At 53.4% G+C, this 17,574-nt stretch overlaps 7 protein-coding genes across 7 annotated transcripts; 4 read left to right on the forward strand and 3 right to left on the reverse strand.

Annotated features, from left to right (window-relative positions):
• Nucleotides 1-88: 88 nt before the first annotated feature.
• Nucleotides 89-745, forward strand: LTS14_001523 (uncharacterized protein; the record flags this gene model as incomplete). The annotated part of the gene is made up of 1 exon (XM_064834232.1): nt 89-745. The coding sequence occupies one exon, from the start codon at nt 89-91 to the stop codon at nt 743-745; it is 657 nt and encodes a 218-aa protein (XP_064698096.1).
• A 492-nt stretch (nt 746-1,237) lies between these two features.
• On the forward strand, nt 1,238-2,986 carry LTS14_001524 (uncharacterized protein; the record flags this gene model as incomplete). Its single annotated transcript, XM_064834233.1, has 1 exon — nt 1,238-2,986. The coding sequence occupies one exon, from the start codon at nt 1,238-1,240 to the stop codon at nt 2,984-2,986; it is 1,749 nt and encodes a 582-aa protein (XP_064698097.1).
• Nucleotides 2,987-3,649: 663 nt separating this feature from the next.
• On the forward strand, nt 3,650-7,174 carry GDE1 (Glycerophosphocholine phosphodiesterase; the record flags this gene model as incomplete). The annotated part of the gene is made up of 2 exons (XM_064834234.1): nt 3,650-3,785; nt 3,837-7,174. 2 exons carry the CDS (start codon nt 3,650-3,652, stop codon nt 7,172-7,174), a joined length of 3,474 nt encoding a protein of 1,157 aa, XP_064698098.1.
• Nucleotides 7,175-7,443: 269 nt separating this feature from the next.
• LTS14_001526 (uncharacterized protein) lies at nt 7,444-9,753 on the reverse strand (the record flags this gene model as incomplete). Its single annotated transcript, XM_064834235.1, has 1 exon — nt 7,444-9,753. One exon carries the CDS (start codon nt 9,751-9,753, stop codon nt 7,444-7,446), a length of 2,310 nt encoding a protein of 769 aa, XP_064698099.1.
• A 599-nt stretch (nt 9,754-10,352) lies between these two features.
• acl2 (beta subunit of ATP citrate lyase) lies at nt 10,353-11,932 on the reverse strand (the record flags this gene model as incomplete). The annotated part of the gene is made up of 3 exons (XM_064834236.1): nt 10,353-10,607; nt 10,666-11,433; nt 11,492-11,932. 3 exons carry the CDS (start codon nt 11,930-11,932, stop codon nt 10,353-10,355), a joined length of 1,464 nt encoding a protein of 487 aa, XP_064698100.1.
• A 1,548-nt stretch (nt 11,933-13,480) lies between these two features.
• acl1 (ATP citrate lyase subunit 1) lies at nt 13,481-15,670 on the forward strand (the record flags this gene model as incomplete). Its single annotated transcript, XM_064834237.1, has 4 exons — nt 13,481-13,659; nt 13,722-13,838; nt 13,893-15,178; nt 15,231-15,670. 4 exons carry the CDS (start codon nt 13,481-13,483, stop codon nt 15,668-15,670), a joined length of 2,022 nt encoding a protein of 673 aa, XP_064698101.1.
• A 329-nt stretch (nt 15,671-15,999) lies between these two features.
• Nucleotides 16,000-17,471, reverse strand: LTS14_001529 (uncharacterized protein; the record flags this gene model as incomplete). The annotated part of the gene is made up of 2 exons (XM_064834238.1): nt 16,000-16,626; nt 17,046-17,471. 2 exons carry the CDS (start codon nt 17,469-17,471, stop codon nt 16,000-16,002), a joined length of 1,053 nt encoding a protein of 350 aa, XP_064698102.1.
• Nucleotides 17,472-17,574: the final 103 nt, after the last annotated feature.

Below are 17,574 nucleotides of genomic sequence, written 5' to 3' on the forward strand. Positions count from 1 at the left end.
TTTTCGCGTGTCAAATCATCACAAGATACCTTACCTCACTCTCCTCACATCGATTTCACACCTGCCAAATCATCGCACAAGCAACAACATGGCAGGAGTAGCGGCGGCCGTTTTCGCTACGCCGGAACTGCTGGAGAACATCCTGCTGCAGATGGCGTCGACTGGCACGGTGACTTCTGCTACCCTAGCACAGGATATGAGCACGCTGATCCACTACCAGCGTGTCAACAAAACGTTCAAAGCTACAATCGATAGGTCGTGGCCATTGCAGACGCTCCTGTTTCGCCGCCAGAAACGCCTCGCAAACGACCAGCTGCCACTCTTCTTATCTCTCTGCCGCAGAATCGAGCTCGAAGACAACGAGAACATCAATCAGCTTCTGCTGGATCGCGCAGTGATGATCGACCTGTGGGGAAGCACGATCACACTACTTTCGTCATTCGACTCACCCTACGAGCCTACCATCCTGCTATGCTCCAATCGAGCACAGCCCATCGGCAAGGCGAAGGCGATCCCCGTCACGGGTAGCTGGAGAGGGATGATGCTCGCGCAGCCGCCATTCCCCCTTTTCATCAGGTGGGAGAACATCGGTTGCACGTCTCGATGTAAGTTCATTCTCGGTAATCTCGAGTACAAGGCAGGTGTGACGCTGGGTGAGGTCGTGGATCATTGTTTGAAGTCCGAGCGGCAGGATGACAATGGTCGCAATGAGCCAGACGAACGTGGAGATATTCCAAACATGTGAACGAGCCATATCAGGTCGAGACTGCTTCAAGGTACGTACGCGTTTACGTCTTCTGACTTGCTCTTTTGCATGACGCTGACGGGCACTGTCCCAGCATGAACGAAGCGCTGGGCATGGCGGACGAGTGTTGCGGGGTCTTGTCACAAATCATGAGGTTGCATTAAATGTGACAGCTCAAAGGCGGTTGCCTGCTCAAGGGGTGGCTGATCACATGGATGCTGGGTGGCATTAATGATGCATATCACGTCTACGGCTGGTAACACTTCGGCCAGGATATGAGAACATGAGAAGGGACGGGGTTCATAGTCTGCTTTGATATGATTGTGTATCAGAGCCGTGGTGTGAGTGAACGTTCTCCCGTGGAAACATCAAAGATATCGCCCCGAGACGAGCCACTTCATGCGTCAAAGCCCCACGAGTCAGGAACTTTTGACAGCTCCATTATGTTTCGATGTGTTCGCTGATCTGGTACACGTGATTCCTCAAACCACAATGACAAGTGTAGACGACCTCTTCAAGAAACCTGGCCTACCATCAGGCAATCTCAAACGCAAGCTCGAAGTGACAGATGCCGAAGCAGCCTACAAGGCGACCAAAATCTCCAATGGTTCTTCACCTAACGGCACTCACGCCAACATAGACGATGCACCAGAGGATGATGACGACCTTGAGGCCGGACCGGAACTTCCACCCGACGATGACGAAGGAGGAGAAGATGGCGACCGCTTCTTTGGCGGCGGCGTGACAAAGGCCACAGCTTCAGCACTGGACTACATAGACGAGCAAGACGCAGAGGACTTGCCAGAAGAGAAGATAGATTCGTCATGGCTTCGACGACTAGCTGTAAGCTTCGAGAAGAAGGTGAAGAAGAATTCCGAACAGCGCGCACGATATGAGAGTGAGCCACAGAAGTTCATGGCTTCGGAAGCGGATCTGGATGCTGAGATTCAGAACTGGAGTCTACTGTCTGAGCACCCGGAGCTGTATTCTGAGTTCGCGCACGGCGAGGCTTGTGGGTTATTAGTCGGGTTGCTAGCGCACGAGAACACGGATATTGCCATCAGAGCTATTGAGATCATCTCGGAGCTGCTGGACGAAGACGTGGAAGCTGAACAGGAACAGTGGGATGGGCTAGCCAACGCGTTACTGGATGCAGATCTTTTGGATCTGCTCATGAGTAATCTGGGGAGATTACAGGAGGATGAGGAGAGTGATCAGAGTGGTATCTACCACAGTCTTTCGGTCATGGAGAGCTTGGCGGGCCAGCAACTCATGGCAGAGAGTATCGGCAAGGAGAAAGTGTTGATGTGGTTATGCAATCGCATCAAGGTACCTGAGAAGATCTGCAGCCAGAACAAGCAGTATGCAGCTGAAGTACTGCAAGTGCTGCTTCAGTCCTCGAGCCTACTACGAAAACGCTTCGCGGTTGACGTCGATGGCGTTGATTTGTTCTTGCAGCTTCTTGCCCCGTATCGGAAACGGGATCCGCCAAAGGATAGTACTGAGGAGGAATATGCCGAGAACATCTTTGACGCTTTGATCTGCGTCGCGAATGAACCGAATGGCAAGCGCAAACTCATTGAGGCAGAAGGTGTTGAGTTGGCACTGATCATGGTGAAAGAGGGCTCGTTCAGCAAGATCCGGGCCTTACGCCTTCTCGACCACGCGTGCGATGGCCAGGACGCAGCAGCTATGGAGGTCTGTGAGAGATTTGTTGAAGCTGGTGGCTTGAAGACGACTTTCGGTGCTTTCATGAAGAAGAGTGAAGCCGCTCCTACAGAGCACCTACTCGGCATGTTCGCTTCCCTACTGCGTCTGCTACCTGCTGAATCTGCTGCACGAATACGAACGCTGGCCAAATTTGCAGAGAAGGATTACGAGAAAGTCGACAGGCTTTTCGCAGTGCGGCAGGACTACGTACGCAGCTTAGGTGTCGTGGAGAAGGAGATTCGATCCGAGCAATCAACTCTCGAAGCCGAAGAAGCCGAGGAGCGAGCCGACGAGTTCTTCTCACGGCGGATGGAGGGAGGATTGTATGGTCTGCAGACTACCGATACTATACTGGCTTGGCTTGTGGCAGAGGATACAGATGCGAAGAAGCTCATCGCTACTCGACTGGGAGGGCTTGGGGCAGTGAAAATGACGCTGCAAGAGGAAGTGTCGAGGTTAGATGCACTAGATGCAGCAGATCAAGCCGAGAGGCAGGAGATGCTAAAAGCTTTGTTCGAATACGTTGTATAGTATGCTGTGTACGACACTGTAAGATGTACAATCAGTCCATTCCACATCGGCACTTATTATTGTGCTAGTCTTCGTAGAAGGCATTCGTCGAGCAGCAAAGTGGTCCGTGAGGAGTGACATCCGAGATCGTGGGATGCTTTTGCTTTTTCGTTTCCTCCCACGCTTACCCTCGCCCAAAGCAAAGCTGTCACTCATCGCGTGATCCAGCCAAGTCCCCGAAATTTGCTCGACTTTGTCGATATGAACAAGCTGTGTAGCTGTTCTACTCCTACTCATCGTGAGTCGGTGAGTGTGGGCCCAACGAGCCAATGATGACCACGCCTCGGGCCACGGGGACGGCGCGACGTCAGATCTTGCGAGTTCAATGATATTAATGAAAGCATATTCCGTGATTGCCAGCTTCGAGCTTGATATCTGCAGTAACTGCAACACGATTCTTAGGACGATTCCCATCCGACACTTGTCTAAGCAGCCCGAATTTCACACCCCAATGGCTGTCATTTCCTGCGTCGATAGCTGGTACACTGGCCAACCACTGCGATAACGTTGTCGCGGTCGACGCAAGCCGGACACCCTTTACGAGAGACTGGAGACCCATCTTTCGCTGGTGTCGCGTGCTCCCTCTCAGAATCGTCTGGTCACCTCGTGACCACTGTTTGCACCATGAAGTTCGGCCAGAACTTACCGAGGAATCAAGTCCCGGAATGGGCATCAGCGTATATTGATTATAAGCGCTTGAAGAAATTGATCAAGGCTGCTGAGCAGGCGGTGGAAGAGGGCAATGATCCAGATCTAGCAGGCATGGTTAGGTGGGAGCATAGACTGAAGACATGACACTGACACACCACAGGCTTCTCGTTCACTCTTGACCGCCAACTGGAAAATGTGGATACCTTCTACAACAGGAAGTTTGGAGAGTTCTCACGACGTCTGCGGCTGCTATACGAGCGCTATGGCATGGCTTCCAAGCTCCACGATGGCATGGAGAAGGACGAGATGGAAGACTTGATTGGCGCATTGCTGGAGCTGAGAGGATGGTACCGGAAGCTGCAATGGTACGGCGAGGTGAATCGACGAGGATTCGTCAAGATCACAAAGAAGTTGGACAAGAAGATTCCGAGCTCGTCTGCACAGAGACAGTATCTCGTGACCAAGGTCGATCCGAAGCCTTTTGCGACGAACAACATGTTGACGCAGGATATGCGTGCTGTCAACGACTGGCTAAGTAGTCTCGGGCCAGTCAAGACACCGGACGACGCAAGTTCGCAGAGGTCTGGAAGTTCTGGATCCATGAGGAGGATAGCTTCAAAGGCTAGCTTGAAGATGCCGACCGCCACGTTGGACGCGCTGGACGAGGCAGCAAGCGCCGACGATGTGGAACATATACTCAGGTTACTTGGCTCTGGTGTACCGAGCACAGCTAGTGAGATGCAGCGGAAGTCTTTGTTGCTCGACCTGCTCCAGCGCTGCGTATCAGCACGTTCCGAGAAGTGTATCGACGCTATATTGCAACGGGTACCAGATCTAGAGCAAGACGATGACATGAACAAGCGCAATATCCTTCACCGACTAGTCATCGCAATTGGTCGAGCACGAGCGCTAGCCATGTCCAGCAAAGCGGAAGGCTCGACAGATGATCCACGAGCCATGATATATATCAATGCTGCGCAGCCACCAGTCCGCGCACCTGGTGCTCTCAAGATCGAGGAGCGCGATCCGGACAGCGACTTTGGGAAGGACGATCATGCCGAGAAACTGCTCGTGTCTATACTCGACCGCCTGACCAACGAACAGAGGTCTGCGATCATAGCCAAGGATGGCTATGGTCGTCTGCCCCTCCACTACGCTGCACAGTATGGTCTCGTGGAAGTGAGCAAGTACTTGATGAATTACATGCAGGCTTGGCAGATGTTCGACCTATCCGACGGCATTGATTCTACGTGGTGGCAAGACTCAGAAGGCTATGCGCCACTGCATCTAGCAGTGATCGGTGGTCACTACCGAACCACAAAAGCACTACTGTTCGTGGATGAAGACCATCATCCTCATGGTACAAGACTAACGCACATGGACGTCGAGAAGAATGGTACATCGCTTGCTCTGGCCACGAAGTCTGACTTCGTGAAGATTGTACGTCTGTTGGTTGAGGCAGGTGTGGACGTCAACTACCAAGACGAGCAAGGTGAGACTGCCTTGCACGTAGCGGCGCGGTTCGGCCATGAAGAATGCGCACAGATACTGCTATCCACTTCTGGACCATTCGGCATCAACGTTCAGCTCGCAGAGAAGACATACGGCTGGACGCCACTCTTTATTGCTGCTGTGGACGGCCAGCTGCCCGTGCTAAGATTGGTGGTAGCCAAAGGAGCTGTCGTATCCAACAAGGACTACTCTGGCTGGACACCGCAGGAGCATGCCGCGTTGCGTGGACATCTGGAGATAGCGCAATACCTCAGAGCTTTCACACCCGCACCAAGTCTGAATACAAGTCCCGAGATCGCGGCTCAGCCGTCTACCGCTCTGCTCAACGGATCTTTCGAGGACCGGCGCTCTAACGGTACTTCGAAAGATGCGGCCATTGGGAACGGCAAGGCCGTCGAACCCGTCAAGTCGTTCGGTCATCGTTACCTGACTGATGAAGCCATGGTGCTGGTCAGCTTGGGCTCAATGGATGCGAGGAAGAATCTTGAGTCCGTGATACTCGAGAATATCCCAATCAACGATGCCCATGCTACACAGCTTGATACGGCCCTATCGCTTGTTGTCTCAGCCCAAGGTGCTGTTGGTGAGTCTACCATCATCGACCTGCCAGTGCAGGAAAACATTAGCACCTCGCCGATCAGATTCTCCACAAGAGACCCGACGAAGGTTAAGCTGCTGTTCGATCTCGTGCCAACTTATGCTGGAAGTACAGACAAAGTCATTGGGCGGGCCGTCGCACTTCTATCCAGCATCAAACCCACTATTGGCACGAAGCGTATGAACCTGCAAGGCGACCTGAGCGTACCGCTTATGTCGAGAGACACTTTAGATGTCATCGGCTCGATCAACTTCAACTTCCTCATCATTACGCCCTTCACGCATCCAGAGATGTCTGTGTCTGGTGATCGAACATACTGGAAAGCAGCAGCTACACAAATCATTGGACATCGCGGCTTGGGCAAAAACATGCTAGGCAATGCCGACAAGAAGCGATCACTGCAGCTGGGCGAGAACACGATGGACTCTTTTATTGCCGCTGCATCTCTGGGTGCATCTTACGTCGAGTTTGACGTGCAGATGACGAAAGATCATGTCCCAGTCATCTACCACGACTTTCTCGTCAGCGAGACCGGTGCCGATGTGCCCGTACACCAACTTACACTTGAACAATTCCTTGCTCTTAGTGATGGTACTCCACGGCCAAAGAACAAGGGACAAGCGGGCAACACTCCTGCAGACACTGATGGCCTACCCCAAGGCCGCTTGACTCGCTCCTTTTCTCTCGATGCTGGCTCTTCGTCCCAGACTGATCTCCGTGACCGCATGAAGCACACCCGCGACTACAAGAAGAAAGGGTTCAAGGGTAATCTTCGAGGCGACACGATCCAATCGCGCTTCACGACGCTGGAAGAAATGTTCCGGCAGTTACCCGAGAATATCAGCTTCAATATCGAGATGAAGTATCCTATGCTCTTTGAGAGCGTGGACGAGGACATGGACACCTATGCAGTGGAGCTCAACACTTTCGTCGACACGGTGCTGAAAATGGTATACGATCTAAGCGATAAGAGGAATCTAATCTTCTCGTCCTTCCACCCAGATATTTGTTTGCTTCTGTCCTTCAAGCAGCCCAACTTCCCTATCCTTTTCCTCACAGACGCCGGCGCCTCTCCAGTCGGAGATATACGAGCTAGCTCGCTGCAGGAAGCCATCAGATTTGCCTCTCGCTGGAATCTTCTAGGCATTGTATCAGCTGCTCAGCCGTTCGTGCTGTGTCCGAGACTCATACAAGTGGTGAAGAACTCGGGACTGGTGTGCGTAAGCTACGGGACCGACAACAACGATCCGTTCAACGCGAGGTTGCAGGCTCAAGAAGGCATAGATGCAGTTATTGTTGATAATGTTGCGAGGGTCAGGAAAGGACTGACAGAGCATGAGGAGTTGACTTCAGGGATGACGAAACTAAATCTTGGAAATGCTGCTTGAAGGATTACAGGGTGATGAATGTGCATCTTTTGTTGATTTGGCGTTTATGGTGGTGGTGGGGAATGGGGTTTTACACGGGAGGTGCTCGCATACACAACATGTGCTTGAGCTTGCTTTTCATACTCGGTACTCTTTTGCATTCAGCTACATCTAGGTCTACATTGAGACGCTACAAGATCTGCGGTATAACATTACATCGTAATAGTGTCTCGTGCCAACATTATGCTCGTGCGCTACTCATTCGTGACCCGGCCAAATTGACTTTTTCATCAGCGCTGGGTTGGAGGTCTCATAACGCGAAGGAGCGAAGGAATGCGCTGACGCTTGCTCAGGCCCACACGCAGTGGTACTATGGAAGAGCTCTTGATTGGTGAGTGTGACGTCGGGCTCGACTTTTGAGGTGGTGTCGATATATTACCGGGCACTGGTCTCTTTTCTGGAGACGGGGTTGGCTCTTGTGTACCGCTGGTGGCACCATTAGGGATCTGTGAGGATACCTCCGCTGGCGTCCAGGGCTCGGCGCCACTCTTTGGAGGCTTCTCGGCTTGCTTGATGGTGTCCTCTTCTGATATCGGATTCACCAACTCGATCGACTTCTTCGGCGGACGACTACGCCCACACTTTCTGGGCTCAGCTTCTGCTGAAGGGGGAGCAACATTCTCGTCTTCGCCCGATGGTTCTTCATCAATGAGCTCAGCAGACTTCGCAGATGCCTTCTTTGTTGGAGGTCGGCCACGGCGCTTCTTCGTAGGCTGCTCCTCCAGCTCGACACTTCTGGCTTCGCTTGGATGGGCCTTGGCAGAAGTCGGTTCAAGAGCAAGCTCGTCTTCGTCACGATGCTGCTCGTCTTCGTCATCATCGTTATCAATCACTCTGCGACGTCTTTGTGTGGCCTTTGACGTACTGGTCGAATCATCGATACTCGCCAGCGCACTCTTTCGAGCTGTCTGCTGTTGACTGAGGCTTGGTCTGCGCTGGGACGCCGTGAGGTCGACATGGTCTTCAAAGATAGTGGTATGACTGCGCTTTGCTTTCTTGCTCGTCGTTGGCATAGCTGGCTTGACGAAAATCTTATCCTCGGTAGCTTCTGCTTTCGGCGACTTGCGAGCTTGTGCTTGTGGCGTGCTGGAAGCTGACATGTTCGTCTTTGCATCTACAGGCGTGTTCTGCATCTTTGTGTCCACTTGGATGGCACTCATATTTGTAGCAGCTTTGTTCGGACTGATAGTGTTCTGCTTGACCTTCTTGTCAGCCAGTCCAGCATCGGTGTCTTGTCGACGAGTGTCGTCTGGAGCTGCCTCTTCTCCACCTGTCGGTTTAGATCCTGTTGTGGTCTTCGTACGCCTTGCCTTGGCAGCCTTCTCTGGCTTCATTGAGTAGTCGATGACTTCTTCGACAACGTGAGTAGCTCGTCGTTTACTCGGTCGTGGCACATACATCTCCTTTGGTAAGCCCACAGCTTGGCTTTCAGAGCTCAGCTTCTCGCTCTCATCAGCCTTCGTCTTACGGTTCCGGCCTTTGCCAGCTCGCTCCGTCTGCTCAGTAGCGTCTTGAATCTCAATGTCCAAACGTGCTGCTGGTAACGTGATCTCGACTCGTGGACTAGACTTTGGTGCAATGATCAGATCACGCTGAGGTAGCTGAGCTGACGATTCCGGCTGTTCGGCTTCGACAACCTCAGATTCTGGTTCTTCTCGTGCGTCCACCGGAGCTACCTGCTTGATATCACCCTCCTCGGCCGTTTGGAGCTCATCATATGGAATCCCATTAGTGGCGGACGGACCATTTGCGGGCGGGTCGTCGTCAGCTCCATCATCGTGGACATCTCCCGGTCCAGCAACCCTATCCTCTTCTGCAGCCGCCTTCTTCGTTGACTGCGTGTGCACAGAAGCCGACCAAGGGAACGATGAGCTCTTCGGCTCATCCGACTCAATGACCTTTGAGACAGAAGTGCTTACTTCCTTCATACCATTCCTCGCCTGCTCAATCATACGCTGCTGCGACGACTCATTATCCACAGCCGTGCTTCCAGTCTCCCTGAACAGAACCTGCGGCTGATGATCAAGGAAGTCCGCATGAAGAGATCCAGCCGGAAGTCCATTAGATGAAGCAGCAGCGCCGGAGTGCTCAGTGAAGCGAGCTGAGCGAGAACTGCGTACTGGCTCATCCCCGTCGTCAGTGCGGAACTTTGAGAAGGCACCTTCGCCGTCAGCTCGAGGTCCTGAGGAGCGCTGTTTGGAGTATGTCTTTTGAGAAGTCTTGGTCCGCTTGACTCGCTTCTCCGGGCTGATAGATGGTTCTGCAACGAAGACCGCAGTATGTCTACGCTTAGAAGTAGAGCTCGGAGGCATCGAAGACTGTCTAGACATTCTGCTCGCGCTTGCGGTCGGTGCGATCAGATCGGCTTCTGCACGGCGAATCCTCTCCTGTAGTTCCTCGCTTGAGGTTGTGCTCGCGTTGTTGCCCGTGGCGCTTCCAGTTCGTGCCACTGCTCCAGGATGCTCATTATCGACGATTTGCTCGGGATCCAGAAGTTCTTCGGCTTCGTCGTCCGAGTCCGCCAGCACAACGGGCGCCATCGCGCATGATTGTGGAATTCAAGGATGGTCGTTGACCATATGAAGTCAAGAAGGTACGCGCGCCTGATTCGAGACGCGTTGAGCTTGACGCGACAGCACGTGATGCGCCCATAAGCTACACCACAACGACGATTGTGGTTACACGAGTATGCGAAGTAACAACCTACGAGATCAATCCGTGCCAGCAGCAATGTCCGGCCAACTGTCAAACATGGTCGATATCTTAGAATCTTGGTAGACATCCCGGACCCACACCACGGTCGAAAGGACCACACAGACCACGAACACTCATTAGCCGCGGATCAGCTACACTTTGAATGTAAAGAAACCAGATCTTGCAATTTTCTAGCACTTGTATCACGCATTTCGTTTCTGTCTACCTCAAAATGCCCATGTTTCTACAGTCAACTCCGCCCAACGCGCCGGACAGCCCTGGCAGCGTCTCGCCAACTTCGAACGTCCATTCGTCTGAAATGGGCGATGCTCTAGCAGCAAGTACGCCCCTCTATATACCCCCCATAACACCATACATTGCCGTCTCCTGACCCGCATACATCTATCTTCATTGCATCTCATCTTTCCTCATACGCTCCCATCTTCTAACCCTCAAACTCCTTGATTGAGCTGTTCATCTTCCCCGGGATCAAGGCCAAAGGCACGATACCAGAGACGTGCATCTCCGGGCCGAAAACATGCATGTTGAGATTCAACTCCTTGCCGACGGCCTTGATGTTCTTGAGACCCTCCTGGTAGTTGGGCCCGGCACGACGGACCCAGATCTGGACCTTGTGCTCGATGAGGAGAGGGGCGACTTCGCGGAGGGCGCGAATGACACCCTTGAATGTGCTTGCAACCTGATCAAAATGTTAGCGTCGATGCGATAATCCGAATCTACAGGATGGCTTGACTTACATTGGTGAAGTTGGCAATACCGCCACCAATGAACAGGACCTTGCCATCGGCTGTGTTGGGTGACCTGAACATCAAATCCAACACAGTCCTGGCGTAGTGGAAAGTCTGAGTCTCGGTGGGAGCACCAGAGTACTCGCCATAGTTGGCCAATTCGCTAGCAAAGCCAGCAGCGGCAATGGCATCAGCATACACGACAGAAGCACCACCACCAGCGACCAATGTCCACACGCGGCCCTTGCCGTTCAGGATGGTCAGCTTGAGCGAAGCACCAGTCTTAGCGTCCATCTCAGCAATGTATGCCTCCTCCTTGCTCATCTCGCGGCCAAACGGAGCCGGGAACTCCATTGGCGGGCCGACGTCGATGGAGACCTTGCCGGTCTTCTCAGCGATGGCTGGCATGCCGAGGGCGGCGGGTGAGCGGGCAATGGCCCATTTGCTACCGCACTCGAACTCAGCGGTCTGGTCGATCTTGGCCGCCAAATCAAGGAAGTGGACTTCTGCGCCGGTGACATCTTTGTTGGGAATGACAACAAGAGGGTTGATCTCAAGGTAGGTAAACTGCGAGTCGACGTAGACAGCGTAGAGGCGGGAGATGAAGTCGATGAGGACGTTGTGCACACCTTTTGGCACCTTGGAAAGAAGGCCCTTGGCGATCTCCTCGTTGCTTGGGTATTGGCTCAGGTCGACTGGGATCAGGAGCTTCTCGGCCTTTGCGTCAACATCACCAACCTCGACACCACCCTCGTGGTAGAACAGGATCCAGTCGCCCTGTGGTCAATTGTCAGCTCAACGATTCATCACACGCTGAAAGCCATGATCTACTAACCTCACGGACGGAGTTGATGTTGATGTAGTACTCAGTCTCCTGAGGATGGGGCACAAAGGGCTCAACAAGGAAATGCCTGAGGGCACCCTCCACATGCTCAACCTTCTGGACCTTGTTCGCCCTCGCCGCAATCCACTCGCGAGCGTCTTGCCATGTCGCATTCAGCTTGAGCAGGCCAGACTTGCCTCTTCGCTTGATGAGCTGATCTGGCTTCGCAACGAATTTCGAACCCGGCACGAGCAGGAAAGGGAATGTGGCCTCTGCGCGGTCGAGGACACCCTCGACATTGTCACCCTCCTCGAATTGGATGGCGGCAAGCTTGGCGGGTGGGTTGTGTGTTGCTTGTGCGGGTAGAGGTGTGGGCTTGATGACGGGTGCGCGGGTGAGATGGTAGTTGAGGATGGCCTTGCCGTCGGCCTCGTAGATGGACTTTGCGGACATGGTGGGTGGTTGTTGTGGTCAAGAGCTGCGAGGGAGGAGTTGTGTAAGCAGATGTATGATGGAGTAGAAGCTCGATGCGCAGAAGGAACAATCGCAGTGAAGTGGCTCTGCAACGCAATGGCACGATACAACAAAAATGTAAGCGGTGTAAAGCAGACTAGCTCCGGGGCTGATCTTGCTCGTTCTCTCCTCTGCTCTGCGCCGAAATAATGCTCCCTGTATGATGGGTTGGGCAAGCACACCTCCTTTTTGGATGATCGTACTATATTTCCCTCCCCTCTTCTCGCCGAGCCGTTTGTTCGGCCTGGTTGTGGAAATTGATCGTGTGGATATCGTCGTTTCGTGCACCTTCTGCTTCGGACTTTCTTGGTCCCTGGCCTGCGCGTGGAGGGGCAGGAGTCTAAAATTATACTACCAACTGCTTGCTTATGTACTCACCTAGTGTTTGGCGATATCTCAAATGGGCGAAGGATCAATGTGACGGGGCTGAGGAAGGAGTGGATGTGTAGAGGAGACAACAAGACGACCGTTGCAAGCTGAGCTATGTTCGTGAGAATGGTACGGGGTGATCATTCGCGTGCTTCTCAATGCTACGGCAATTCTGCGAGTCAACAAAACTAAGATGTTTGGCGGGCGCCAGTTGGGACTCGGAAGGCGGATGGCGGCGATCAACTCTAAATTCCTGTAGGAAGACCCCTGTAACATCATGACGCCGCCATGGGAATTTTGTCGCTGCGATGACCGGACGAGAAGCAGCAAGACGAGACAATGGAAGTCCGGCGTACAGGGGAAAACATTCGTGTGGGTGATCAACACGTTTCTCCATGCAATACCAACCACGGCGTCTGCAATGATCGTGAATGAAAGGGATTCCGTCCGTGCCTTGACATGCGGGGCAATCATTATTTTGTCGCGTGAGGTCCTCGAGAGAAATAGCAACGAAGTCAGGCCGCGGTATAGGATACAAGTGTAGAATGCGCAAAGGCCGGGATGGGGACGGGAGGAGTATCAGCATTCAGCACGGGTCGTGACGGCTCCAACATGTCTCGCGCGTCGTGAGTGGTATCCCGAAGATAGAAACATCGGATGCATCGTACGTTAGACGAGTTGCGCTGAGGTGCTGAGGGGACTGATGGGGACTAGCGCTACGCCGCCTGCAGCTTCACCGTGTTGTCCAAGGGTCAGCGTCCAAGGGCCGAATATTGTTTGGCCCTCCTCGGTTGTAAGGTGGGAGTGTTTCTTGACATCTCACAATCCATCCTCCCTCTCCTGTAACATACTATTTACTCTACGTTCCATTGTAAGTCACATCATCTGATCGCCGTACGCAACAAGCAACTGGAAATATTTCGAGCTCTTGGCTGCCCTCATAAGTTCTACCGAAGCGGAAGGTACGGTGTATGAGGAGTTGACAAGACTCGGACTTTGCTATTGCTTGGGACCATCGGCAGATTAAGCAAGCAAATCACACAGCGACAACAACTACTAACAGAGTCCGACTACAGAGACCACTCCACATACATTCCTGAGGAGCAACATCGACACACAATGGCTCCTTCAGCCATCCCCAATGGCACTGCCAACGGCGCACCATCAAATGGCACATCCACATCCACCAGCTCACTGAGAGCCGACGACAACATCCAGCGGTTCGCTGCGCCTAGCAGGCCAATGAGCCCACAACCACAACACACACTCTTCCACCCAAAGACAAGATGTTTTGTCTAGTAAGGATAGCCCGAGATGAGCAGTGCAATACTTTAGAGAGATGGGACTGACAGTGCTGCAGCGGTCTTCAAGCGAGAGCCGTGCAGGGTATGCTCGACTTCGACTTCATCTGCAAGCGCAAGACACCTTCCGTGGCCGGCATCATCTACACATTCGGTGGTCAATTCGTCCAGAAGATGTATGTGCAGCTCCTACATTGAGACAGCCAAACCCGCAACTAACAATGCCACAGGTACTGGGGCACAAGCGAGACTCTCCTCCCTGTCTACCAAAACAGCGAGAAGGCCATGGCCAAGCACCCCGACGTCGACTGCGTTGTCAACTTCGCCTCCTCCCGATCCGTCTACCAGTCCACGATGGAGCTCATGGAGTACCCACAGATCAAGTCCATCGCCATCATTGCCGAGGGTGTGCCAGAGAGGCGTGCTCGTGAGATCGCTCACGTCGCAAGGAAGAAGGGTGTCACCATTATTGGCCCAGCCACCGTCGGTGGCATCAAGCCCGGTGCGTTCAAGATCGGCAACACTGGTGGTATGATGGACAACATTGTGGCTTCCAAGCTTTATCGCAAGGGCTCCGTCGGCTATGTCTCCAAGTCTGGTGGTATGTCCAACGAGCTGAACAACATCATTGCCAACACGACCGACGGCGTGTACGAGGGCATTGCCATTGGCGGCGATCGTTACCCTGGCACCACGTTCATCGACCACATGCTCCGATATCAGCAAGACCCTGATTGCAAGATTTTGGTCCTGCTCGGTGAGGTGGGTGGTGTTGAGGAGTACCGCGTGATCGAGGCCGTCAAGAAGGGCGTAATCACCAAGCCAGTAGTCGCCTGGGCCATTGGTACCGTCGCCGGTTTGCTCAAGACTGAGGTTCAGTTCGGCCACGCTGGTTCATTCGCCAACTCCCAGCTCGAGACTGCCAACATGAAGAACTCCAGCATGAAGGAGGCTGGCTTTTACGTCCCAGACACGTTCGAAGATCTGCCAGCAGTTCTCAAGAAAGTCTACGATGCCGAGGTCAACAAAGGCTCCATTAGGCCTGCTGCTGAGCCAGCCGTTCCCAAGATTCCCATGGACTACAATTGGGCTCAGGAGCTTGGCCTTATCCGTAAACCAGCTGCTTTCATCTCCACCATCTCCGATGATCGTGGCCAGGAGCTTCTTTACGCCGGTATTCCGATCACTGATGTCTTCAAAGAGGAGATCGGTATCGGCGGTGTCATGTCCCTGCTTTGGTTCCGTCGCCGTCTCCCCAGCTACGCTGGCAAGTTCTTGGAGATGGTGCTCATGCTTACCGCTGATCACGGTCCCGCCGTGTCTGGTGCGATGAACACCATCATCACCACTCGTGCTGGCAAGGACTTGATCTCCTCGCTCGTTGCTGGTCTCCTCACCATCGGTTCCCGCTTCGGTGGTGCCCTGGATGGCGCCGCTGAGGAGTTCACTCGTGCTTATGACAAGGGTCTCAGCCCACGTGACTTCGTCGACACCATGAGGAAGGAGAATAAGCTCAGTAAGTGCCATCTGATTGTTTTCGCCTACACACCAGCTAACACAACATCCAGTCCCTGGTATCGGCCACCGCGTCAAGTCCCGCAACAACCCCGATATGCGTGTCACCCTCGTCACCGAATACGTCCAGAACAACTTCCCCTCGCACAAGCTCCTCGACTACGCCTTGGCCGTCGAGACCGTCACAACATCGAAGAAAGACAATCTGATCCTTAACGTCGACGGCTGTATCGCCGTCTGCTTCGTCGACCTGCTCCGCAACAGCGGTGCTTTCTCTGCCGAGGAGGCGGAGCAGTACCTTGCTAACGGTGTCCTGAACGGTCTGTTCGTGCTTGGACGTTCGATTGGTCTGATTGCGCATCATCTGGATCAGAAGAGGTTGAGGACGTCATTGTACAGGCATCCTTGGGATGATATCACGTATATGCTTCCTGAGTTGGCTGGCAAGGGCGCACCGGGTAACGAGGGCCGCGTTGAGGTTGATGTGAAATAGACGGGAATGTCTAGAGTAGCTGGCGATGACTGGATTGGTGTTGTTGTCACGGTCACGGCTGTTTTGGTGTGGAGTCAATGGTGCATGATAGTAAGATAGACATACGTTTGATGGATTGTTTGTAGCGATATGGACTCAAGGTGTAGTAGCCAAGTGTCAAAGCGAACACAAGATTTACAGTTTTCAGCATCATTACTATACCACTCTCTCGGCGACCCAGAGGTGAGGGATCAAACCGCTGTCGTCGGCCAACGCCACATCTTGCTGGAGGACGCTACCGTCATTGCGCACCCAGATACTGCCAGGGGCATCCTCGCGCAACGCACCCGTTAAGACTTGACCACCTGCAGCACATTCTCGCCGTCCTTGATGCCGACCTCAGCCAATCTCCTCAGCAACCTCATCCTTAACAACACGGTCCCCCCGCCTTGAAAGTCAAGCGTCCTGTGATATGATCCTCGTCCCGCAGTGAATGTGATATGCCGCAGCAGAGCCCAGTGCGCAGTCGAACGACTACCAAGCCACTTGATCAGGAGATCTTCGTCCATATTCCGGAAGTCGAGCACGGCGCCGCCGCCGTAATACCGCGCTGCGAACATTTCCCTCGAGTGCCGATCCACCTGCAGCCTAGCGGGGAGACGACTTTCGGGCCAGACGATTCGGATGCGTTGGTCAGGGGTAAAGACGTTGTAGTAAACGGCGTTGATAAGTTCTTGTGGTAGGGCTTGCATTTGAGTGGCCAGACGGGCAAGGTCGATTGGGGGGGAGGTCATGTCCGGGCAGGAGCGTGGCGCGAACTTTATGGCGTGTGAAGACTTCTTGTTAGAGCTTGGGCTCGTGCTGGCGGAGGATGTGAAGCCGTATTGGCGGAGCGTCATGGTGCCTGGAGTTGCGAGAAATGCGGCTGTCTGCGATGTTTGTTGGGTCGAGCTTGCAAAAGCAAGAATTCGTGCAAGCTTTATTTGTTCTAAGGCAGTCACGTAAATACCTCGAACAGTTCAGAACTGCATATTGGTGTTTGGCACGCGCGACTTACTAAGCACAGGGTGAAGGTGAAGGTGAAGAGGAAGAGGTACGCGTGAATGGGAACGCTCGCAACGTGCAGACCACGCGATAGATTGACGAGAAGTGAGTTCGCTTACACATTGGAGGACATCGTTTACTTTGGCCTTTCCGGCACAGGCTAACACTGGGCAATGCATCTGGTCGCCGCCATCTTGCTGCCGGATCGTGACCACATTTGCCCCCTTCAGTCCTTGTAAGACACTCGATATCTGCAGAGTCCTGTTCGTGTGCTCTCGCGGTCAGCTCCTAGCCATACATACACACGTCAAGGCCGTGTGACCACAGTCAGCACTTTCTTTCCCTCCCTCACACCAAGATATTCAAGTACGTCCAGCAGATACATGGTCGCAGTATCTCGACCAATATAGTCTCGATAGTAGCCAAGACAGTTCGGCCACGATCGAAAGCGGTTGACTTGCGTAGTGTCCATTCTAAACGTGATATGTTTCAGCAGAGCCAGATGTTGCGGGTGACGGCTGCGAAGCCAGCGTGCCATCTGGGCGGCACTTAGACCGTCGAATACGAATTTCGCGCCGTGACCGTAGTAGTGTGCTGCGAATTGTTTTCGTGACCGGGAGTCGATCTGCGTTCTAGCTGGGGTGCGACTTTCAGGCCAGATCGCCCATTGTCGTGGTTCGGCAGTGAAGACGAGGTCGTAGACAAGAGTCCACAATTCTTGCGGTAGAGTCTGCATCCCCCTCCCCAAGCGGTCTATATCGGCGGTGATCGTGACCATGTTGAACGAGTGATAGGTCATTCTCACAGACGTGGAGGGTCTGGCTACGGGTCGTAGAGGTACTGTGGCGGTAGTTGTGTTCCCCATCATGCTCGGGGAGCGG

This window comes from Recurvomyces mirabilis (assembly GCF_035927965.1).
Source record: "Recurvomyces mirabilis strain CCFEE 5264 chromosome Unknown scaffold_3, whole genome shotgun sequence".
Classification (NCBI taxonomy): Eukaryota; Fungi; Ascomycota; class Dothideomycetes; order Mycosphaerellales; family Teratosphaeriaceae; genus Recurvomyces; species Recurvomyces mirabilis.